This window comes from Schistocerca nitens, chromosome 7, assembly GCF_023898315.1.
Source record: "Schistocerca nitens isolate TAMUIC-IGC-003100 chromosome 7, iqSchNite1.1, whole genome shotgun sequence".
In the NCBI taxonomy this organism is placed as follows: domain Eukaryota; kingdom Metazoa; phylum Arthropoda; class Insecta; order Orthoptera; family Acrididae; genus Schistocerca; species Schistocerca nitens.
This window is the reverse complement of record NC_064620.1, coordinates 429,513,870-429,539,919: the sequence shown is the minus strand read 5'-3', so window position 1 is coordinate 429,539,919 and position 26,050 is coordinate 429,513,870. Positions and strand designations below refer to the sequence as shown.

Here is a 26,050-nt window from a genome sequence, read left to right as displayed (position 1 = left end):
ATCATGGATCGCCGGACAGGCATTTGAACCGTCATTCTTTCCAATTTATTCTATGACAGAGAAAGGTTTCCTGAGCACACTGGCAATCTTTGGGTTCTCCATTTATACAATTACGGCCTCTACAAATTTTCGAAGGAAATTGTTCTTTGTCCTTCTGAACTTGCCACCTCTAACCTTCGGAACTATACAATATTACAGTTGTCTTGAAACTCGGTACAGCTTTCTGCAATTACGGGTAGAAAATGTCACTGAAATTTCTAATTGCTAACTAGTCTGTAAGGGATGGAAGGGATGTACTATGTTTTTACTAATTCCTGCTAAATTTTATGTTTTTAGGAAACAGTCGATAAATGATACAAATATTACAACAAGGGCATCAGAGAGATGGTATTATAACAAAATAAAATTACTATCAAATGTTTCGGTTGGTAGCTATCATATCTCACGAGCATTAGGAAAAGCATCGATTTTTACGGGAAGTATTACATAATCAGTATTAATCTCAGGGTCTATTGTTTTTATACATACCGGAACCATTTAAGCTACAATTTACAGTATCTTAATTACAATGATTCTTAATTATGTTGTTGCGCAATCTCTAAAGGAACTTGCGCTTTGGTCTAGCAGCGGTCAAGGGGTGACGGGTGTGGGTAGGGGTATGACGATGCCTTATGCTGTCTTGCACACGTAGTAAGCGGAACAACGTCTACCTTTTCCCACAGAGTTCATAACACAAACAGAGGAGTAACTCATCATTTAGAAAGAATGTATTGGTTGTACAAAAGCAAGCAATAAGAATAAATAATACGTGATGTTTACAGACAGTCGTCATGTAGCTCCATCTTCAAGGAGTTATGCGTTTTAATGGCACTATAACACTACATACGCTGAAGTGCCAAAGAAACTGGTATAGCCTTGCGTACTCAAATACACAGATAAGTAAACAGGCAGAATACGGTACTGCGGTCGGCAACGACTAGATAAGACAACAGTTAGTTAGATTGGTTACTGCTGCTACAATGGCAGGTTATCGAAATTTAAATGATTTTGAACGTGGTGTTACAGTCGGTGCACGAGCGATGGGAGCATCTCCGAGGAAGCGATGAAGTGGGGATTTTCCCGTACGACCATTTCACGAGTGTACCTTGAATATCAAGAATCCGGTAAAACATCATATCTCCAACATCGCTGATGTCGTAAAAAGATCCTGCATGAATGGGACCAACGATGACTAAAGAGAATCGTTCAACGTGACAGAAATGCAACCCTTCCGCAAACTGCGGCAAATTTCAATGCTGGGCCATCAACTAGGGCCAGCGTGTCGGAGCTGAAGGCCCACGCGTGTACTCTTGATGTCTGCACGACACAAAACTTCACACCTCCCCTGAGCACTTCAGCACCGACATTATATTGTTGATGACTGGAAACATGTTGCCTGGTCGGACGAGTGTCGTTTCAAATTGTATCGAGAGGAAGGACGTGTACCGGTATGGAGACAACCTCATGAATCCAGGGACCCTGCACGTCAGCAGGCAACTGTTCAAGCTGGTGAAGACTCTGTAATGGTGCGGGGCGTGTGCAGATGGAGTGATATGGGACCCATGATACGTCTAGATACGACTGTATGGTGATACGTACAAAATCATCCCGTCTGATCACCTGCATCCGTTCACGTCCACTGTACATTCCGACGCAATTGCGGTATTCCTCCAGGACAATGCGACACCCCAGACGTCCAGAATTGCTGCGGAGTGGCTCCAGGAACACTCTTGTGAGTTTAAACACTTCAGCTGGCCACCAAATTCCCCAGACATAAACATGATTGAGCATATTTGGGATGCCTTTCAACGTCCTGTTCAGAAGAGATCTCCACCCCCTCGTACTCTTACGGATTCTTGGTCAGTCCTGCAGGATTCGTGGTGTCATTTCTTTCTAGCACTACTTCAGACATTAGTCGAGTCCATGCTACGTCGTGTTACGGCACTTCTGCGTGCTCGCGAGGGCCCTACACGATATCAGGCAGGGGTACCTGTTTCTTTGGCTCTTCAGTGTATATTCGCTAATGAAATTCGTAATATATAATCCATCACAGTTTGAGAAGGAAAGTGATGTCCATACGAACAACATTAGAGCAGAAATTGACCTTTACTACCCGTTACTGAAGCTGTAAGTTGCTCAGAAAAGAGTTCAGTGTTCAGTAACAGAAGTTTTTAATCATTTGTAAAATAAAACGTGTGACAGGTAGGAAAGCAAGTTTTAAATATGAACTAAAGTCATTTCTTCTGGACATCTCCTTCTTTTCCAAAATGAATTTGTATTCAAAGCTGGTAACCTTTAAATAAATTAGTTTTTATGCACAATAGCTTGAATAGGACTAAAAATAATGTGTTCATTATTGTTAACGCAAACCCACAAATCCTGTAAACGGACGAGCTCCGCATCATTTCGATAAAAGAATCGTTAAAATGATTCAAGTGATCTGTGCAACATGTAGCTAAATAACCAAGTATCTAGGTTATTTACAACTTTTACGGAAACAAGACTGCACTTGTAAGAGTCGACGGACATGAATGGGGAGCAGTGGTTGAGAAGGGAGTGAGACGGGCTTGTAGTCTATCCTCATCGTTGTTCAATTTGCACATTGAGCCAGCAAAAGGAAACAAAAAAGATTTTGAATAGAAATTAAAATTCAGTGGGAGAAAATAAAAACTTTTAGGTTTGCTGTGACATTATAATTCCGTCATAGACCGCAAAGTACTTGGAAGATTAGCTGAGAAAAGTAACATCAGGTTATCAGAATGCATTCGAATTAAATCAGGCAATACTCAGGGAATGAAACTAATAAACGAGGCACGTAAATGTGGTAGACGAGGTTTGCTTCTGGGCAGCAAAATAACTTATGTTGGTTGACGTAGAGAAGATATGAAATACAGCTTGGCAATAGTAACAAAAACTTTCCTAAAAAAGAGGAATTTGTAGACATCGAATATAAATTGTACTTTTAGAAATTCTTTTCTGAAGGTATTTTTCTGTATTGTAGCCTTGTTCGGAAGTGAAATGTGGACAATTGGCAGTTGAAAACAGAAGAGAATTGAAGCTTTTCCGATGTGATGGTGCTGATAAAGATGAAGATTGGACGGGTAATCGAATAACTGATTAAGAGGCACTGAAACGAACGAGGGAAAACTGAAATTAACGATACTTCTCGAGAACATATTCCCTGAGGCATCACGGGATCCTTAATTGGCTAATGACGGGAATGGTATAGGGCAAGAGCTGCAGATAGAAAGGAAGTCTCGAATACTGTAAGAAAATTGAAATGAATGTTGGTTCCTGTGATTTGCACGGGAGAGCCTAACGTGGAGAGTCTTTGGACCGAGGTCATAACAAAAAGAAAAAATTAAATTATCTTCATTGTGCATTATTACTGCTGGTATTTTCAGTCTGTGTTGATTTTAAACCAATACGCCAACCGACCGAACGTAAAGTGTTAACTCAAATTTGTTTATTTTTTCACTCATGTAATTACTGGTCTCGTGTTTATCAGTGGAGCATATGTTTTCAGTTCCTTTTCTTTCCAGGAATATGTTGGTGAAGAGGAAGACTTCGTTGAGGTAAAGACAACCTGCTCTATCACTGTTCGAGATGCAGACGGGGATGTCGACAAGACAGCTATGACCGTCCTTGAGAATGGAGAGGTAATTTTACACCATAAAGCATAATTATATTCTTAGACGTTTGTTATCATCTCATAAACAGATCGACACCGACGCATAGCATGCCGACAGCCTCAAAATTTGACGTAGAATTTTACTCTTGGAACTTTCAGCCCGTTACCTATAAGGCTAGCAGCAAAATTGTTGCGAGTTGATCATTTCTCCCTGTTTGTGCTATTCCCTTTTCATGCTATCCCTGTTTCCTTTTGTTACTGTAAAGTGAAATATAAATGAAGTGAGACTATGTTACTGGCAAGAGATCTAAAACAGTTTTAAATAACGCAAAATTTATTGCGACACGCAAGCATTGCGCCAGCGATTGTAGTAGTATAGCAGTATAACAACGAATCGTGACTAGCTGCGCTATGTGCTCTATGGAAAATGGAGATAGATTATTATTCCTTGTCTTCAATTCGTAGAAGAGAGAGGAAGCGATATATATATATATATATATATATATATATATATATATATATATATATATATATATTTTAAGCCAGCAGCACTATATGCTAGTGAAACGCTCACACTCCACACAAAATGTAATTTAGAAAAAATACTAAAAGAAGAACGAAAATTTATGAGAAAGATTTTAGGTCCAAAATTAACAGAAGAAGGATACCGGATACAATCAAGAAGAACCACAGAAACTATATCAAACCTGGCAGCAGACATAAGAAGGCGAAGATTAAAATTTTATGGACATGTCACTAGACTTCCCCCCACACGACTCACCAACAGAATTCTCACTTACATAGAAAAAGTCAAATCAACAACACCATTGATTAGCCAAGTAAAATTAGATTTACAAAAAGCAAATATTGAACTTAAAGATGTCAAAGATAGAAAAACTTTTAGAAATAAGGTGGAAAAGTGGAATGTATTGTCGGAGAAGGAAGCACTAAAGAGACCAGGAACAAAATGGACAGAAGAAAGAAAAAGAAAACATGGAGAACGAATGAAAGAAGTATGGAAGAAACGACGTCAGAAAGCTTTGCGCGATCCTTCTGGGTCCATTCGCGATAAGTAAGTATATATATATATATATATATATATATATATATATATATATATATATATATATATATATATATATATATAGTGGAAGTAACGAATAGACGTGAAATCATTTAGTCCACGATAGTCATCGATTGTTGCAGCGACGATTATGCATAAAGAATTTTCTCGAATAACGAAGGAAGACATGGTCCTGTGAACAAATCTAGTAATTATTCTTGTACCACTTGTCACGGAAGAATTATATGTTTTTAAACAGAATACATTTGAGGTTGAGATGAAGTCGTCGCAATGTCGTACTGAATGTGCGAATTCAGTGTAAGGTAATATTTATCCAAACAGGAATTGACCGTAATCCAAGTTCGTACTGCCTGAACACTTTTCCACGACTTATAAAAACATCGAATACAGTACGTTCGAGTAAGTTAACGAAGAAGTGTGAAACTTTCCTTATACAGGATGTAACGGCTATTAAGTGCAGATATTTTTATACTTATGTGGTATCTTAATATGTACATACATCAGTGTGTTGATTGTTCGATACAGAGAAAAAAACAATCTTCCCGCAAACATGAAGCATAATTTACTGCATGGTCATAGTTGCCTGTCAGTATAGACTAATCATTTCGCGTCCACGTGTCCACACTTCAACACTGATTTGCTGTGCAGGGAAAAATAAGCACTGACCGCTTGTTCATGCCACATGTTCATGGAGGTACTGCACAGTTTAAAATCATACGACTTGTAACAGCTGCAATTATTAGTCTGCAAACGATATAAATACTGATGTAATCTTGCACTGTACAACGTCCTCAATTACAAACAGGAAAATTGCGCTTGTGCCTGTTACACCCTGGATAAGGTACATTTCGCGCATATTCTTTGACTTATTCGATCCTTTAACTTTCACATATAGCATTTGACATTTTTATAAGTCGTGGAGATGTTCTGGATGTTTAGTTAGTATGAATCCGCACTACAGCCAAGGCCCCCTTTGGTAAATACACTACTGCCCATTAAAATTGCTACACCAAGAAGAAATGCAGATGATAAGCGGGTGTTCATTGGACAAATATGTTATACTAGAGCAGACATGTGATTACATTTTCGCGCAATTCGGGTGCATAGATCCTCAGAAATCAGTACCCAGAACAACCACCCATGGCCGTAATAACGTCCTTGATACCCTGGGCACTGCGTCAAACAGATGGCGTGTACACGTACAGCTGCCCATGCAGCTTCAACACTTCCCCACAATTCATCAAGAGTAGTGACTGGCGTATTGTGACGAGCCAGTTGCGCGGCCACCATTGACCAGACATTTTCAGTTGGTGAGAGATCTGGAGAGTGTGCTGGCCAGGGCAGCAGTCAAACATATTCTGTATCCAGAAAGGCACTACAGGACCTACAATATGCGATCGTGCATTATCCTGCTGAAATGTAGGGTTTCGCAGGGATCGAATTAAGGGTAGAGACACGGGTCGTAACACATCTGAAATGTAACGTCCACTGTTCAAAGTGCCGGCAATTCGAACAAGAGGTGACCGAGACGTGTAACCAATGGCACCCCATACCATCACGCCGGTTGATACGCCAGTATGGCGATGACGAATACACGCTTCCAATATGCGTTCACCGCGATGTCGCCAAACACGGATGCGACCATCATGATGCTGTAAACAGAACCTGGATTCACCCCGCAAACATGACGTTTTGCCATTCGTGCACCCAGGTTCGTCGTTGAGTACAACATCGCAGGCGCTCCTGTCTGTGATGCAGCGTCAAGGGTAACCGCAGCCATGGTCTCCGAGATGACAGTCCATGCTGCTGCAAACGTCGTCGAACTGTTCGTGCAGATGGTTGCCGTCTTTCAAATGTCCCCATCTGTTGAGTCAGGGATCGAGACGTGGCTGCACGATCCGTTACAGCCATGCGGATAAGATGCCTGTCATCTCAACTGCTAGTAATACGAGGCCGTTGGGATCCAGCACGGCGTTCCATATTACCCTCCTGAACCCACCGATTCCATATTCTGCCAACAGTCATTGGATCTCGACCAACGCGAGCAGCAATGTCGCGTTACGATAAACCGCAATCGCGATAGGCTACAATCCGACTTTTATCAAAGTCGGAAACGTGATGGTACGCATTTCTCCTCCTTACACGAGGCATCACAACAACGCTTCACCAGGCAACGCCGGTCAATTGCTGCTTGTGTAAGATAAAAGGGTTAGAAACTTTCCTTATGTCAGCACGTTGTAGCTGTCGCCACCGGCGCCAACCTTGTGTGAATGCTCTGAAAAGCTAATCATTTGCTTATCACAGCATCTTTTTCCTGTCGGTTAAATTTCGCGTCTGCAGCACGTCATCTTCATGGTGTAGCAATTTTAATGGGCAGTAGTGTATTCCTTTAACCTGACTTCCCATACTAAGTACAACACTACGAGAGCTACGCTCTCAACCTCCACGTCGTGAGCCGTTCTGGCACACAGTTCTACTCCCCGCCCCTTATAATGACAAAAGAGTGTATGTTTCTTGTAGGTTCTCGCAATAATGCACAGAGTGCTGCAGATTCAACGCAGAAAAAGTATGCTGAAGCGGCCTAAGCTTACGTGTTGGTGCAACCACAACTGAAGGGTATCTGATGAGAGGCCAGACAAACGTGTGGATCCTGAAGAGGGGAAGCAGCCTTTTCAGTAGTTGCAGGGGCTACAGCCTGGATGATTGACTGACCTGGCCTTGTAACACTAACCAAAACGGCCTTGGTGTGCTGGTACTGCGAACGGCTGAAAGTCGTAATTTTTCCCGAGGGCATGCAGATTTATTGTACGGTTAAATGATGATGGCGTCCTCTTGGGTAAAATATTCCGGAGGTAAAATAGTCCCCCATTCGGATCTCCGGCGGGGATTAATCAGGAGGACGTCGGTTTCAGGAGAAAGAAAACTGGCGTTCTACGTATCGGAGGGTGGAATGTCAGATCCCTTAATCGGACAGGTAGGTTAGAAAATTTAAAAATGGAAATGGATAGGTTAATTTAGTAGCGGGAATTAGTGAAGTTCGGTGTCAGAAGGAACAACACTTCTGGTCAGGTGAATACAGGGATATAAATACAAAATCAAATAAGGGTAATGCACGAGTTGGTTTACTAATGAATAAAAAAATAGGAGCGCGCGTAAGCTACTACGAACAGCATAGTGAACACATTATATTAGCCAAGATAGGCACGAAGTCCGCGCCTACCACAGTAGTACAAGTTTATATGCCAACTAGTTCCGCAGATGACGAAGAGATTGGTGAAATGTATGATGAAGTAAAAGAAATTATTCACATAGTGAAGGGAGACGAAAATTTAATAGCCATGGGTGATTGGAATTCGATAGTAGGAAAACGAAGAGAAGAAAAAGTAGTAGGTGAATATGGATTGGGGGTACGGGATGAAAGAGGAAGCCCTCTGGTAGAATATTGCACAGAGCATAACTTAATCATAGCTAACACTTGGTTCAAGAATCATGAAAGAAGGCTGTATACATTGAAGAGGCCTGGAGCACAGGAAGGTTTCAGATAGATTATATAATGGTAAGACAGAGATTTAGGAACCAGGCTTTAAATCGTATGACATTTCCAGGGACAGATGTGGACTCTGACCGAAAACTATTGATTATACTATAGATTAAAACTGAAGAAATTGCAAAAAGGTGGGAATTTGAGGAGATGGGACCTGAATAAACTGACTGAACCTGAGGTTGTAGAGAGTTTCAGTAAGGACATTGGGGAAGAATTGACAAGAACGGGGGAAGGAAATACAGCAGAATAAGAATGGGTAGCTTTGAGAGATGAAATAGTGAAGGAATAGAGGATCAAGTATGTAAAAAGATAAGGGCTAGTAGAAATCCCAGAAGAAATATTGAATTTAATTGATGTAAAGAGAAAATATAAAAATGCAGTAAAAGAAGCAGGTACAAAGGAATTGAAACGTCTCGAAAATGAGATCGACAGGAAGTACAAAATGGCTAAGCAGGGGTGGCTAGAAGACAAGTGTAAGGATGTAGAGGCGTATATCACTAGGAGTAAGATAGATTCTGCTTAAAGGAAAATTAAAGAGACCTTTGGAGGAAAGAGAACCAATTGTATGAATATCAAGAGCTCAGATGGAAACACAGTTCTAAGCAAAGAAGGGAAAGCAGAAAGGTGGAATGAGTATATAGAGTATCTATACAAGAGCGATGTACCTTAGGGCAGTATTATAGAAATGGAAGAAGACGTAGATGAAGACGAAATGAGATATATGATACTGCGTGAAGAGTTTGACACAGCACTAAAAGACCTAAGTCGAAACAAGGCCCCGGGAGTAGACAACATTCCATTAGAACTACTGATAGCCTTGGGAGAGCCAGCCCTCACAAAATTCTACCATCTGTTGCGCAGGATGAATGAGACAGGCAAAATACCCTCAGACGTCAAGAAGAATATAATAATTCCAATCCCAAAGAAAGCAGGTGTTGACAGATGTGAAAATTACCGAACTATCAGTTTAATAAGTCACAGCTGCAAAATACTAACGCGAATTCTTTACAGACGAATTGAAAAACTGGTAGAAGCCGAACTCGGGGAAGATCAGCTTGGATTCCGTAGAAATCTTAGAACACGTGAAGCAATACTGATCCTACGACTTATCTTATAAGCTAGATTAAGGAAAGGCAAACGTAAGTTTCTAGCATTTGTAGACTTAGAGAAAGCTTTTGACAATTTTGACTGCATTCCTCTCTTTTAAATTCTGAAGGTGGCAGGGGTCATATACAGGGAGCGAAAGGCTATCTACAATTTGTACAGAAACCAGACGGCAGTTATAAGAGTTGAGGGACATGAAAGGGAAGCAGTGGTTGGGAAGGGAGTGAGACAGGGTTGTAGCCTCTCCCCGATGTTATTCAACCTGTATATTGAGCAAGCAGTAAAGGAAGCAAAAGAAAAATTTGGAGTAGGAATTAAAATCCATGGAGAAGAAATAAAAACTTCGAGGTATGCTTATGACACTGTAATTCTGTCAGAGACAGAAGAGGACCTGGAAAAGCAGTTGAACGGAATGCAGAGTGTCTTGAAAGGAGGATATAAGATGAACACCAACAAAAGCAAGACGAGGAAAATGGAATGTAGTCGAAATAAATCTGATGTTGCTGAGGGAATTAAATTAGGAAATGAGACAAAGTAGTAGATGAATTTTGCTATTTGGAGAACAAAATAACTGATGATGGTCGAAGTAGAGAAAACATAAAACGTAGACTGGCAATGGCAAGGAAAGCGTTTTTGAAGAAGAGAATATTGTTAACATCGAGTATTGATTTAACTGTGAGGAAGTCTTTCCCGAAAGTATTTGTATGGAGTGTAGCCATGCATGGAAGTGAAACATGGACGATAAATAGTTTGGACAAGAAGAGAATAGAAACTTTCGAAATGTGGTGCTATAGAACAATGCTGAAAATTAGGTGGGTAGATCACATAACTAATGAGGTGGTACTGAACTGAATTGGGCAGAAGAGAAATTTGTGGCACGACTAGAAGAAAGGATCGGTTGGTAGGACATCAAAGGATCACCAATTCAGTATTGGAGGGCATCGTGAAGGGAATAAACCGTAGAGGAAGACCAAGAGATGAACACGCTAATCAGATGCAGAAGGACTTACACTACTGTCCATTAAAATTGCTACACCACGAAGATAACGTGCTACAGACGCGAAATTTAACCGACAGGACAAAGATGCTGTGATATGCAAATGATTAGCTTTTCAGAGCATTCACACAAGGTTGGCGCCGGTGGCGACACCTACAACGTGCGACATGAGGAGAGTCTCCAACCGATTTCTCATACACAAACAGCAGTTGACCGGCGTTGCCTGGTGAAACGTTGTTGTGATGCCCCGTGTAAGGAGGAGAAATGCGTACCATCACGTTTCCGACGTTGGTAAAGGTCGGATTGTAGCCTATCGCGATTGCGGTTTATCGTATCGTGACATTGCTGCTCGCGTTGGTCGAGATCCAATGACTGTTGGCAGAATATGGAATCGGCGAGGAAGATAATACGGAACGCCGTGCTGGATCCCAACGGCTTCGTATCACCAACAGTCGAGATGACAGGCATCTTATCCGCATGGCTGTAACGGATCGTGCAGCCACGTCTCGATCCCTGATTCAACAGATGGGGACATTTGAAAGACAGCAACCATCTGCACGAATAGTTCGACGACGTTTGCAGCAGCATGGACTGTCATCTCGGAGACTATGGCTGCGGTTACCCTTGACGCTGCATCACAGACAGGAGCGCCTGCGATGGTGTACTCAACGACGAACCTGGGTGCACGAATGGCAAAACGTCATTTTTTCGGATGAATCCAGGTTCTGTTTACAACATCATGATGGTCGCACCCGTGTTTGGCGACATCGCGGTGAACGCACACTGGAAGCGTGTATTCGTCATCGCCATACTGGCGCATCAACCGGCGTGATGGTATGGGGTGCCATTGGTTACACGTCTCGGTCACCTCTTGTTCGCATTGACGGCACTTTGAACAGTGAACGTTACATTTCAGATGTGTTACGACCCCTGCGAAACCCTACATTTCAGCAGGATAATGCACAACCGCACGTTGCAGGTCCTTTACGGGCTTTTCTGGATACATCATCTTTATGCCAGTGACTCTTACATGTTTTTATTGCACTATTGCAATTTCGGCCTTACGCCATTAAATGCAGCTGAAAAATACAGAATATTTAAAAAATTATTTTACAGATTCATAATGTATCTCGACGTTATGCCGATTATTCAAAACATATTAACTATGTAGCCATGTTACTTCCATATTATGGTTTTAACCCATGTCAACGTAATGGAAGCTGGCACATTTGTATGTCGTTGTCAGTCCTGTTAAATACATTCGTGTCGTTGTTACACAGTGCAAGCACACGTATTCAGACATCGTAAAACAACATAATATGTAATTGCACATGTTCACTAACCCATGACTAGCCTCACATGCATTAGACCACAGCTGCAGACTACTGTTTGCATGCTACTAATAACCGTTTTGGCGCGTAAACGGATTACAGATGTTGTTTTACTATGTGTGGAGCGCCATTACAACAGCGACTGGCGTAAAGATGATCTCCTTCACAAATTTTTTTTATGTCTGCGAATCCCAGCTACAACAAGTGTATTAATATAGAGTGATGAAATTTCGGGAATACGTTTGTCTAGGCAACATATTTCATTATCATTGCAAGATCAGAGGTTGACGTAAGCGCGAGATAAGTCATTGCAAATGTGAAATGCCTGTACACTAAAAACTGGCTTTACAGCCAGAATGTTGAATGCAAGCATACAGTCGTGCATGCATTGTGTTGTACAGGTGCAGGTTGTCAGTTTGTGCGATGGAGTATCATGCCTGCTGCACGCAGTCGGCTAACACAGGGTTTGATTCTGTTTATGGATGACGCTGGAGTTGTCGTGCGTTGATGTCTCATACGTGCTTGATTGGAGTCAAATCTGGTGATCGAGCAGGCCAAGGCAACATGTCAACACTCTGCAGAGCATGTTGGATTACAACAGCGGTATGTGGGCTAGTGTTATCCTGTTGGAAAACACCCGCTGGAATGCTGTTCATCAATGGCACCCCAACAGGTCGAATCACTGACGTACAAATTTACAGTCAGGGTGTCTAGTATAACCACGAGAGTGCTCCTGCTGCCACATGAAACCCCAGCCCAGAACGTGACTCCACATGTAGGTTCAGTGCATCTAGCACGCAGACAAGCTGGTTGCAGGTTCTCGACTGACCTTGTAACTAACACACGGCCATCACTGGCACACAGGTAGAACCAGGTTTCATAGGAAAACACAACAGACCTTCACCCTGCCCTCTAATGAGCTCTCACATGACACCACGACACTATGAAGTCGCCAACGGTGGTGATTTTGGGTCAGTGGAATGTACTCTACAAGGCTTCTGGCTCGAAGCTGTCCTTGAACTAACAGATTAGTAACAGTTTGTTGTGTCACTGTGGTGCCAATTGCTGCTCAGATTGCTGCTACATATGCAGTGCGATGCGCCAGGGTCGTAGGACGAACACGAAGGTCTTCCCTCTAGGTAGTGACACAAGGCCGTCTGGATGTGACCACGGCTACCAGCGATCATGTACAGTGGCTACATTCCTGCCAAGTCCCTCTGCAATATAGCAGACGGAACATCCAGCTTCTGGTAGCTCCATTACACGACCTCGTTCAAACTCGGTAACGTGTTAGTAATGGCGTCTTTGCCACCTTAAATGCATTGTTGACTAACTTCAACTCACCACGTCCAGTATCAAAGGTAACTAACGCTCACGACCGGTGCAGCTTTATATGTAAAGCAAATCTGATTTGCGTCCTCTTGGAGCCGCTACTAGCCACAACTCTTATGCGACTGGCGCGAAATATGAATAGATATCATCTTGAAGACATAGAAACACGCCTTCCAACTTTCGTTTATGTCACACAACTCCATCTTGGTACTGTGACTTTTTTCCCCATCAGTGTATAATATAAATATTATTACAAATATACAGTGTGATTTTCTTAGTTTAATATTTATAAAGGAAATAAAGAGCCTGACAGGTGAAGGTAAAAAAATAGACATTCAAAATCTGCATGGCATTGCGGGTAAGGGGGATTAAAATGAAAACACATTTTGAGATTAGACGGTGCTGCCTTCGAAAAAATGGAAGATATAAATTGACAAAGAAACTAATTCCAGGTTTGTAAAGCAGCATGCTTCAACAACTGTTAAAGAAGGACTCTCCAGAGCAGACTGTTTACAAAAGACTCGTGCATACCATGTTTGAATATTCAGCAAATACGACTAACAGGGATGCTAACCAAACCTTACAACAGACGTACCCCCCTCAACACCCTCCAGACCATAGTGCAACTCGCAGTTTTTCACATTATAAAATCCTTGTCACATTTAAGAAAAGCCATGAATATAAAATAAATAAATAAACAAATAAGAACTGTGGCATCAACGTGGGATTATACCCTAGATCCTTAGGTCAGTAGTCCAGTATTTACAGCCTGAACCAACGAGCCCAATCATCTGTTCTCAATATCGGATGTGGTGTTAAAAAACTAAACTCCTTCCGAACAAGCCATGAAGGCCCAGCAGTACCAACCGGCCGCCGTGTCATCCTCAGCCGATAGGCGTTACTGGATGCGGATATGGAGGGGAATGTGGTCAGCACAACGCTCTCCCGGCCGTATGTCAGTTTCCGAGACCGAAGCCGCTACTTCTCAATCAAGTAGCTCCTAAGTTTGCCTCACAAGGACGGAGTGCACTCCGCGTGCCATCAGCGCTCTGCAGACCGGATGGTCACCCATCCAAGTGCTAGCCCAGCCCGACAACGCTTAACTTCGGTGATCAGACGTGAACCGATGTTACCACTGCAGCAAGGCCGTGAAGTGTTACAAGTCATGCATAATACTCGGTTTGCTTCCCGCTTCGCCTGCGTAAGTTACAACCTCATGCCGTTAGAGGGCTCCGAATTGTAGCGTGTAACATGGCGGTGTGTAACTTAACTATGTCGATACGAAAGGAACAGCATGATGCAATCGAGTTTCTAATCGCAGAAAACTTCGTGAATACATGGAGCACCATTTCCCTCAGCATGAAAATGTCAGCTCACATACGAGCACTGCGGCATCTGCAACAGTTCAAATGGTACAAATGGCTCTGAGCACTACGGGACTCAACATCTGAGGTCATCAGTCCCCTGGAACTTAGAACTACTTAAACCTAGCTAACCTAAGGACATCACACATATTCATGCCTTAGGCAGGATTCGAACCTGCGACCGTAGCGGTCTCGCGGCTCCAGACTGAAGCGCCTAGAACCGCTCGACCACACCTGCCGGCTTTTCAAAAGTTTGTGGAATCTTATGGGGCTTAATTGCTAAAGTCATCAGTCCCTAAGCTTACACACTACTTAACCTAAAGTATCGTAAGGACAAACACACACACCCATGCCCGAGGGAGGACTCGAAACTCCGCCGGGACCAGCCGCACAGTTCATGCCTACAGCGCCCTAGACCGCTCGGCAAATCCCGCGAGGCTCTGCAACAGTCCGACGCCTTGGGCGTACCTGATTTTCATCTGTTTCCAGAACTTAAGGAACCCCTTCGAGGGCGTCACTTTTATAGTGATGTAGCGGGCAACGTGAGGTGGTGATGTAGCCCCCGTCAACAAATTAAACATTCTACAGTGACACAGTGACGGTATCGCCAAACAGGTCTCTCGTTCGGAGGAACGTGTTCGCCCCCACGGTAACTGTGTCGAGAAATAAATATTTAGAAATAAAGAATAAATATGTATAAAGTTTATAAAATTTATTTCATTTAACAGTCTTTTTATGAGTTTCCAGATTAAAAATTCGGAAGCATTAGTTTTTAGCACGCCAGTGTATACATTTTTGGAGAGGGGGGGGGGGGGAACTTTGGTGTTTAGCAGCGTAGGAGGTTGCGGTTGTAAATATAGACCTGACGGATAATATCGATGGAGAAGGTGTTGAAACGAATGTTGGGAAGACATGGAGGGAGTGGTAGTTGGGGACTGGGTAAGGCCATAATACGAAGTGGAAATGGCAAAGAGAGGGAGGGGGAGAAAGAGGAAGGGAAAGATGAGGAGAGTAGAATGCTGCAGAGAAACAAAACTGAAAATTATGGGAGAAACATTAGGATCAGTGGACTCGAGTTTACGCATTGTGTCTGTTGTTTATCAGCCGATGACCATACAGCTACAGTAGTGCACTGTATTAAGTCCATGGTGTCGAGTTTCCGACTCAGATTGTAGACAATGTGCCTGACTCAGCTTGTAGACAATGTGCCTGAAATCCGAAAAACAACAGTATCTACTTCTTCTATTCCTTATTTGGGTAGGTTTTAGTTTTATATTCTGCCGTTCTTTGAGAGGTAATGTAGTGAATGTACTGAGTCATGTTTAAATTTAACGACAGTCCATTTACTATAAGTGCAACTAAGAAGCCTCTCAGTGAGGTACTAATGGGAGAAGCTACACCGATAGAAATCGAATATATTTCAACAGTCTACTTTTTCCGATCTCTGCCTACTTCAACTAGCAGACAAGAATATGTTTAATGGCCCCAAACGTCAATAAACGAGGTACTCACTCACGCACACTACTTCATCAGCCGTTAACAATGCGTGCCGTTTCTTCCATAACGCTTTCTCACTACAGACAATGTTGTGTGTGGGAGTCAAATGAAAACTTTAAAAGTGTGATTAAAAACTGATATTTCGTGCCATTGCTCAGTAGGTTGGCAGTACTATTACCAATGATGTTAGGAATGCTCTACAGGCGGCAGCATACTACAGACGAGCGAAAAGCGGCCACAACGTCAGATCAAAATGGCTGCCTCGCTTGAGATACGAACCAAGTAAGAACTGTGTTTTGCAATACGTTTTTCTGAGCAGTGAAAGTACGAAACACATTGAAATCCATAAACGAAAGAGGTTCAGGATTTTGATGCATGTGTATCACTGCAGCAAGAGAATGAGCGGAGCAGAAAGTTAGGAAATGGCGGGATGTCTGTGACAGACACTCAGCGCTCATGTCGGCACACCGCACTGTGACACCAGTCTATTGCAGCAATTGAAGCTATTGTGATGGAAAATCGCCATGTAACGGTGTATGAAATAGCCGCAAATCTGAACATTAGTCATGACTCAGCACATCACATCATTCATGACGTGCTTAAGATTCTCAAAGTGCCTGCAAAATGTGTGCCACGGCAGCTCACTCCAGAGCTAAAAGAGCGACGCTCAGGCGTCTGTTAAGGGGCTCCGGAACGCCCTATACTTGCAATGTTAAAATAACGCTTATAAATTACATCTTTCCTCACAAAGTATTTGAGGTAGGAAGTTGAACTTTTTACAGATTATTTATTGGAATATGGGCTACAACTTAACACAGGGATTTTACAAAATTTTAGTTCAGTTATTAAAGATGATTTTTTTTTCAATTTTAATGAAAATTCACAACATTTTTTTGAAATTTTTTATTTATATATTCAAAAATATACAGTTTTTTGGAAAAAGGCTGTGTTAAATTATGCAGAAGGTACTGTGTAACATTTACTGAAAGTTTTAAACAAATATGTTTGGAAGATCCTTAGAAAACATGTAATTAGTATGAGAAAATAAAAGTTTTGGGAATCGAGCGACAAAGATTGGATTAACTTTTTAGTGCATTCCAGGTCCATAGGATGGATTATCTTCATCCTCTGCAAACTCCTCCTCCAGCTTCCTCTTGTTCCTCCTCCTGTTTACTCTTGCTTGTATTTCTAGACTCTTTACAGCCCTGTCTGCAGCCCGAAAGCGTTCCTTGTCTAATGCAAGCATCGCTCGTACCATGTTAGAACCTATCTTCATTCCCATATTTCTAAATACCTTTGGCTTTCCAACATTTCTCCTTTTCTTAAAAGCCTTCAGAGGATTTCTAATAACTTTACTTTTACTCATTATTATACTTCAACAAAACAGAGACTCAAGAAACAGAATTAATTACGAATATTTTCGAGATAACGACAGAGTAAATAAACGTGAAACAATCGACAATCACACCAGCGATATATATTGAACCATCACAGGTTAGCCACAACACATACTTTATCTCACATCACTAAAATGTACCTGACGAACACGGACGTTAATAATAACACCATTTGACAGCAGTTTAACAGCGCCACAGTGGGTCACACCCATGTAGAACACATTTCAAAAAAAATTTAAAAATAGTTGTAGTCTTCGGAATTGAATAAATTATATATCTATTAAAAGGTAATAGTCTGCAGATTCAGAAAACGCAAAAAAGTAAAAATTGAACTTTTCATGATTTTGAGCCTTTCCGGAGCCCCTTAAGAGCTTTTGTAGCTCTTTCAAGAAAAAGGTGATGACTTCTTCGACACGAAACCTGTGTACACTACCAGAAACCCTAAACAAGGAGAGCAAGCGAGCAACGGCGCCATCCCTCGCCACCAAAATCCAAGAAGTTCTGGACGCAGAAATCTGCAGGGAAGGTTTTGCTGATTCTCTGTTGGGATTAATGAAGCGTCAGCTTGGAACACTGCACAAATAGGGCAAACACCAACATCAGAGTGTTATATTCCAGTATGTTAAAAAAAATCAGTTTCCGCCTTCGGTAAGATCAAAGTGACGAGGATTGTGAGTGTAACTGTCATTTTGCAACATGACACTACTCGGCCTCATACTGCAACGCATGCAATAATCAACGACCTGTGCACTTCGATGCTCTGCCGCATCCTCCCTACTCACCAGACATCATACCGAGTGATTACCACAGATCTGGACAACTCAGAGAGGCGACAGGAGGAAACGAATCTCGTTCTGATGAAGAAGTGCAGCAAGTGGTCACAAGTGAGTGCGCACACGACCAAAGCAATGCGCGCGCGCTGAAGAACTGTGCTGAACGATAGGGAGACTATCCCGAAAAATGGTATGCTCCCACTTCTGTTCAGTAAAACTATTTTTAAAAAATGTTTATGGTTTTCGCTTGAGTCCCACGCGTACAGTTGACTGTGACCAGAAATCAGTCAACTGGTCGCTACCGATTCAGATATTCCCATTACCCATCTCGTCGAGTGACTCCGTACAGAGCTTTCATAGGACCTCAAAGCATCTATTAACGTTTTCAAACAAGTTAATAACCACTTCTTCAATAAAACGAATATTACTATATTTTTCTAATATTCCAGAAAGAACTGTATTTGCTATACCGCAACACAAAAATCTTAAATGAAAATTGTGTTTGCTTCAGTTGTGTGGTGGGGGCCCTCTTAATGATTTTTGGTTTGTTAGACTCTCAACGGCGTGGTTATCAGCGCCCATACAAATTCCCAAGCTTTGCACATTTCAGTTTCGTCAATTCCTCAAAGATGTGAGCAGAACACAAACATCCAGTTCCCTGGCTGAGAAAATCCCCGACCAGGCCGGGAGTCGAACTCCCGTATCCAGAGGCACCAACGCTAACCACTAGACCACGAGCTTCGAATGGAAGGGCTCTTGTATTGGGTGGCACAGGTAGACGTAATAATTTTGTATGGGGCTATTCGGCTGTTCAGTAGACAACTGATATGGATGAAGGCAGCATTAACCTCTCAAACCCTTCACCCACACGCCAAACTACCTGCACCGCTTGGTCAAACGCGTAGCATTAAGTTAGAACTGCGTTAAGACTGGTGAAAAATGAGTTCGAAGTCACGAAACGTCAATTTTTTTCCATGCCACGTTTAATACAAGATTCTCATTCAAATGAGCAAAAAAAGGGGGAATGCTTTTTTTTTTTTTTTGAGGCAGTAAAAAGACATGCAAAGGAATTGTTTGACTCGTCATACTTTAGCCTTTATTTTTGATTTTTCAGTACAAAATAGAAGAAAAAAAACACTATAGCGCCCGTAATTATGGTCTGAACAAGGTCATGCGGGTTTGAAGTGCTCGGACTGCGTGGCAGTGTAGCCCCTCAGGAGTTATCTAAAATCAAAAATGGATAATTTCAGTCGATACTTATACATAATCACAATAAACTAATCTTTAACAAATTTCATATATTACAGGTATAAGTTCCCAAGAAAAGTGTTTACTTTTCGGGGGTCACAGCTAGAAGCTAACAGGTTGAACCGCTTTTATTTCATGCTGCACGCAGTTTTGAAAAACCGTTTCTCGAGAAAAAAGCTGTTTATAGTTCAGGGAAACCTTTGGATGTACTATTAGTTCAATTTGCAAGAAAAGTGTTTACTTTTCGGGGGTCACAGCTAGAAGCTAACAGGTTGAACCGCTTTTATTTCATGCTGCACGCAGTTTTGAAAAACCGTTTCTCGAGAAAAAAGCTGTTTATAGTTCAGGGAAACCTTTGGATGTACTATTAGTTCAATTTGCATAAAAATTACATGTTATTATATATTTTTTATGTCGCTGAACACAAATCTGAAGTTAGGTTTTCAAAATTCAGAATGGCTAATCTAATATGGCGATCCAAAAATTATGTTTCGAACGATTTTGACCAAAATTTCGCCAGAAAAAGCGTTTTCGTTACTTAGGTTTAGTCTATAACTCCAGGACCGTATTCAACCCATCCTCTAACTCGAATTGTTCCCGGAGAGCAATTCCCTCTTTCTTCGTGGCGAGAAAAACCGTTGTTCGTCAGATTTTTCCGCGGATTTGTTTGCATGCATACTGCAGTATAATTTTGTGGACGCGCGTCACGCCACGGCAAGTTTTCTACCTGATCCAGCCGCCTGTCACTGAGAGCGCCTCACGACGGCCGTGACACTGCTTCGAACAATGGGCTGTAGAAACGTTTGTAACGCACGGATTAAAAAACCTTTTCGTCCCAACATTCTAGATACATATAATGCTCAAAAAATGCAATTAAAAAAACATCGAATTTTCTACCACTTTGAATGAGAACCTGTCCTTAATCCAAATCAGAACGTACTCGTACTTTGCGTGATCAAATCTATCCGGACACCCCCCTGTTAAGCGGAATTCACCACTAGACGTTACTAGAGGCGGACCCGCCGCTATAAAATGTGGCGGGGCTGTCGAGTTGTCAGTAGAGAAGCAAAACGGTACAATAGGTCGCTCAGAAGAGCTCAGCGTCTTCGATCGTGGACTAGTCACTTGATCTCCTCTGAGCAGTAAATCCGCGACGGACATTTCGGCCCTTTTAAAGCTGCCCAAATCGCCCGTTGGTGATGTGATTATGCAACGGAAACGTGAAAGGGTAACAACAGCTAAACCAAAACAAGCCGAACCTCATGTACTGACGGATAGGGAGCGTCGACCATTGGAGGGTGGTTGTATAAAATCGCACGAAATCAGCGGAAGAAATCGCTAGTGAGTTGCAAAGTGCCACCAGGAAGTCTAAGTAGCACAGTGACTGCGCGTATAGAGTTAAAAGAATGTGGTACAATGTTTAGGCAACTCTACGTAAGCCACACGTTTCTGTCGTTAATGCTAAGTGACGCTTGAGACGGCCAACTGCACAATAAGTAACTGAATCGAGTGATTTGGAGTGATGCAGGCCTATGGAATAGTCTGACGTTAGGAAATGCCTGGGGAATGTTACCTGCCATCAGGTGTAGTGCTAGTGCGAAGAGTGCAGTACCGAGGAGGTGGTTTTACGATATAGATTGGTTTTTCGTGGTTAGGGGTGGTTGCCTTACTGTGCACAAGAAAACGCTAAAGTCGCAAGGATATGAACCTATTTTACAACGTTGTACACTAGTACAGTAGAAGAACAGTTGGAGGCAATGATTGGTCGTGCCAGCATGACAGTTCCCTCTATCATATAACATAAATCTGTGTCGCAATGGTCTGTAGACAATTACACACCTGAAATACACTCTTGCTCATAAATTAAGGATAACTGCAGAATGTGGTGCCACACAACTTGACACTACACAAAACTGGCGCTAATAGCTTAGACACATAGGGAACACACACGACACAGTCTACGGTATTGCTGATAAGTTGAGAAAACCGCCCCGAAACACGTGTGCTACAAAACTCCACTGTTTCCTGCGAATGTATCCCGACATCAATATGGGTTATTATCATCACGCACACATACACAGGCCGCACAACGGGTTGGCATACTCTGGATCAGGTGGTCGAGCAGCTACTGGGGTATAGCCTCCCATTTTTCACCAGTGCCTGTCGGAGCTCCTGAAGTTTCCTAGGGGTTTGAAGACGTGCAGTGCTACGTCGACCGAGAGCATCCCAGATGTGCTCGATGGATTTAGGTCTGGAGAACAGGCAGCCGACACTCCATTCGCCTGGTATCTTCTGTTTCAAGGTACTCCTCCACAATGGCAGCTCGGTGGGGCTGTGCGTTATCATCGATCAGGAGGAAGGTGGGGACCCACTGCACCCCTAAAAAGGTGGACATACTGGTGCAAAATGACGTCCCGATACACCTGACCTGTTACAGTTCCTCTGTCAAAGACATGCCGGGGTGTATGTGCACCAATCATAATCCCACCTCACACCATCAAACCACGAACTCCATACAAGTCCCTTTCAAGGACATTAAGGGGTTGGTATCTGGTTCCTGGTTCACGCCAGATGAGAACCAGGCGAGAATCACTGTTCAGACTATACCTGGACTCGTCCGTGAACATAACCTGGGACCACTGTTCCAATGACCATGCACTGTGTTCTTGACACCAGGCTTTACGGGCTCTGATGTGAACAGGGGTCAGTGGAATGCACCTAGCAGATCTCCGGGCGAATAAATCATATCTGTTCAGTCGTCTAGATTGTGTGTCTGGAGACAACTATTCCAGTGACTGCGGTAAGGTCCCGAGCAAGGCTACCTGCAGTACTCAATGGCCGTCTGCGGGCACTGATCGTGAGATATCGGTCTTCTTGTGGTGTTGTACACTGTGGACGTCCCGTACTGTAGCACCTGGACACGTTTCCTGTCTACTGGAATCGTTGCCATAATCGTGAGATCGCACCTTGTGGCACATGGAGGGCCCGTGCTACGACCTGCTGTGTTTGACCAGCCTCAAGTCGCCCTAGTATTCTACCCCTCATAACGTCATCAATATGTGTTATTTGAGCCATTTTCAATACAGAGTCACCATTAGCACGTCTGAAAACGTCTGCACACTTACTCGCTGCACTGTACTCTGACATGCACCAATGTATGTGGACTGCTGCCAGCGCCACTGTGCGACGACCGCAGGTCAAATGCACCGCGTGGCCATACCCCGAGGAGATTTAAACTCGCAAACCGGCCCAGACCGTTATTTAATCATGTATCAGCATTATCCTTAATTTATGAGCATGAGTGTAGATTAGCCTGTCCGGAGTCCCGACCTGAACCAAATGGAACACCTCTGGGATGGGTTAGAATGTCGACTTCGCTCCAGAACCCACCGTCCAACATGACATCCTTTTTTGGTTTTGGCTCTTGAAGAAGAATGGGCTGCCATTCTTCCACAAACATTCAGATTCCTGCCTGGAAGTCTCTCAGGCATACAGCCGGATTGATTGATGATTGTAGAACGAATTTTCGACGGCTTAAGGTGACATCATCATCAGGTTACTCCTGCTGACTGACATTCTGGACCAGTGGGTGCGATTTATATGCCGGTCGTTACCCCCCTGTACTGACCTCGTATATGGACTGCGCGATGCACCGGCCGCGGTGGTGGGGGTAGCACACGCTCGGGAGTCGAATGGCGGTCCTCAGTCTGCGCTCCACCTTCGTCGTGCTCGGTCTTCCGTTTCCGCTTCGTCTGGAGAAGTTTCAGTGCTGGAGCTCACGCTTGACTAAGATGAATTCCGCTGTCTTGTTGATGAAGTTCTCATCAGGTACGTTGTCCGCATATGGAAAATAGGCTATCTTTTTCGGTTGGTCTTCATCGGTTGGTCTTTTGCTTGAAGGCACGTAGAATTTGTTGATCGCTGCAGCCGTTTTTCTGGAACACGTCCCTGAGGTGGTGCAGCTCCGGTTATAGGGTTTCTTCGTGAGTTACACCAGATCTGTGGACCAGTGTGTTTAGCAGTCCTCCCCTTTCTAACGGCTGATGACAGACAGCTATAGGCGTGAAGGTACTGTTCCGTGTGCGTTTTCGTCCGTTAGATGCGGTGTCCCTTTGTTTTGTGCGGCTTTTTCCGCACCGGAACATCCAAGAATGGCAACTGACAGGTTTGATTCACCTCCATGGTAAACTGAATTTGGTTGTGAATAGATTTCAGGTGTTGCAAGGTCAAATGACTAGTGTATCTTCTACATCTCTGTCGGTTTTAATGGTGTTGACTCTAGGGACTTATCGTCAATGTCTTCGTGTACATATTGGCCACCACAGTTGACGGAGGATACCAACAGACAAACCGTCAGTCTGTTCATAGTAATGTCCGTCAAAAAAAAGTATGTGAACGTGACGGAAAAACTGAAAAGTTTGGTGAATGAGGGTCCAAATTTCTTTTCAGTAAGTTCCAGCGACTCCTTGAGTGGAACTGTGGTAAAAAGTGGCACTATGTCGGACCTCACTATGAGGTCTGAGGTTGTCAGTCTGAGTTCCGTAGACTTTTCACAAACTGAGCCGAGTTCTCGATGTGGCGTTCACATTTTCCAACCATCGGACTCAAAACTACGTCAAGTGATTCGCAAGCTGGTACTCACTGTTGTCTCGGACGTGTGCCCCCTTTGTGTGACAGATGTGAAAATTACCGAACTATCAGTTTAATAAGTCACAGCTGCAAAATACTAACCCGAATTCTTTACAGACGAATGGAAAAACTGGTAGAAGCCGACCTCGGGGAAGATCAGTTTGGATTCCGTAGAAATGTTGGAACACGTGAGGCAATACTAACCTTACGACTTATCTTAGAAGAAAGATTAAGAAAAGGCAAACCTACGTTTCTAGCATTTGTAGACTTAGAGAAAGCTTTTGACAACGTTAACTGGAATACTCTCTTTCAAATTCTGAAGGTGGCAGGGGTAAAATACAGAGAGCGAAAGGCTATTTACAATTTGTACAGAAACCAGATGGCAGTTATAAGAGTCGAGGGGCATGAAAGGGAAGCAGTGGTTGGGAAAGGAGTGAGACAGGGTTGTAGCCTCTCCCCGATGTTATTCAATCTGTATATTGAGCAAGCAGTAAAGGAAACAAAAGAAAAATTCGGAGTAGGTATTAAAATCCATGGAGAAGAAATAAAAACTTTGAGGTTCGCTGATGACATTGTAATTCTGTCAGAGACAGCAAAGGACTTGGAAGAGCAGTTGAACGGAATGGACAGTGTCTTGAAAGGAGGATATAAGATGAACATCAACAAAAACAAAACGAGGATAATGGAATGTAGTCAGATTAAATCGGGTGATGCTGAGGGGATTAGATTAGGAAATGAGACACTTAAAGTAGTAAAGGAGTTTTGCTATTTAGGGAGAAAAATAACTGATGATGGTCGAAGCAGAGAGGATATAAAATGTAGACTGGCAATGGCAAGGAAATCGTTTCTGAAGAAGAGAAATTTGTTAACATACAGTATAGATTTAGGTTTCAGGAAGTCGTTTCTGAAAGTATTTGTATGGAGTGTAGCCATGTATGAAAGTGAAACATGGACGATAACCAGTTTGGACAAGAAGAGAATAGAAGCTTTCGAAATGTGGTGCTACAGAAGAATGCTGAAGATAAGGTGGGTAGATCACGTAACTAATGAGGAGGTATTGAATAGGATTGGGGAGAAGAGAAGTTTGCGGCACAACTTGACTAGAAGAAGCGATCGGTTGGTAGGACATGTTTTGAGGCATCAAGGGATCACAAATTTAGCATTGGAGGGCAGCGTGGAGGCTAAAAATCGTAGAGGGAGACCAAGAGATGAATACACTAAGCAGATTCAGAAGGATGTAGGTTGCAGTAGGTACTGGGAGATGAAGAACCTTGCACAGGATAGAGTAGCATGGAGAGCTGCATCAAACCAGTCTCAGGACTGAAGACCGCAACATTGCAAGTAACTTCCTTGGCATTAAGTGTAGGCGCAAAATAGTCGATACGATTGTTTCAGACTTTCATTTTAAGGCTGACTGATTTGGCAAGTGTTGTATTCGAAGTAGCTATAAGATAATTTGCTTGTTTGTTACACTGCTTCTGTTCTCTTGGATTTGCTAAGCAAGTATAGGCGTCCACAAGGAATGGTGAGGGGGAGTTGGGACGGGAGGGTGGCGCTTGCCCCTCACCCATGGAGTACAGTGAGTGCTCTTATTCCAATACTGAGTGGATAACCATAAACCCTCTCGATTTCTTGTCTCATCTACAAGTTTTGGTTATTAAGTCATGAAACTGACCAACTCATTGATATAATAAATGGGAATTTCTAAAGTTTGGCCACTCCATGGAATTATTTCTACGAACGCCCAACTAAACAAACATGCTTTGTTAGAGTTACAGTATATTATTTTTAAAATTGAAATACTGACTTTTCCATGGCAGTGAATCACAATTTTTTGTATCTTTTTTTTAAATGCACTTATTCATAACGATGTTTTAAGTTGTGATGAATAGCTTAATGGTTTCAGCGGTTTTCATTTTTTAATGTCATCAGTTGATGAAATCAAATTGTATATTAGTATTTTATAAAATTAATTAATAAGCCAAAACTACTGTGTTATAAGCTTTTAATTCCAAAATACACAGCAGTTCTGAAAATGCTATATTTATTTTTAAATGAACACACCGCCATTTGACTGCAT

At 42.6% G+C, this 26,050-nt stretch overlaps 1 protein-coding gene across 1 annotated transcript in view; it reads left to right on the top strand.

Moving 5' to 3' along the window:
• The window catches only part of LOC126195147 (cadherin-23-like), a 460,891-nt gene that overhangs the window by 75,565 nt on the left and 359,276 nt on the right, over positions 1-26,050 (top strand). Inside the window, exon 5 of the mRNA XM_049933652.1 lies at positions 3,582-3,698. Coding sequence (XP_049789609.1) covers positions 3,582-3,698 — 117 coding nt within the window. The remainder of the gene's footprint in view (positions 1-3,581; positions 3,699-26,050) is intronic.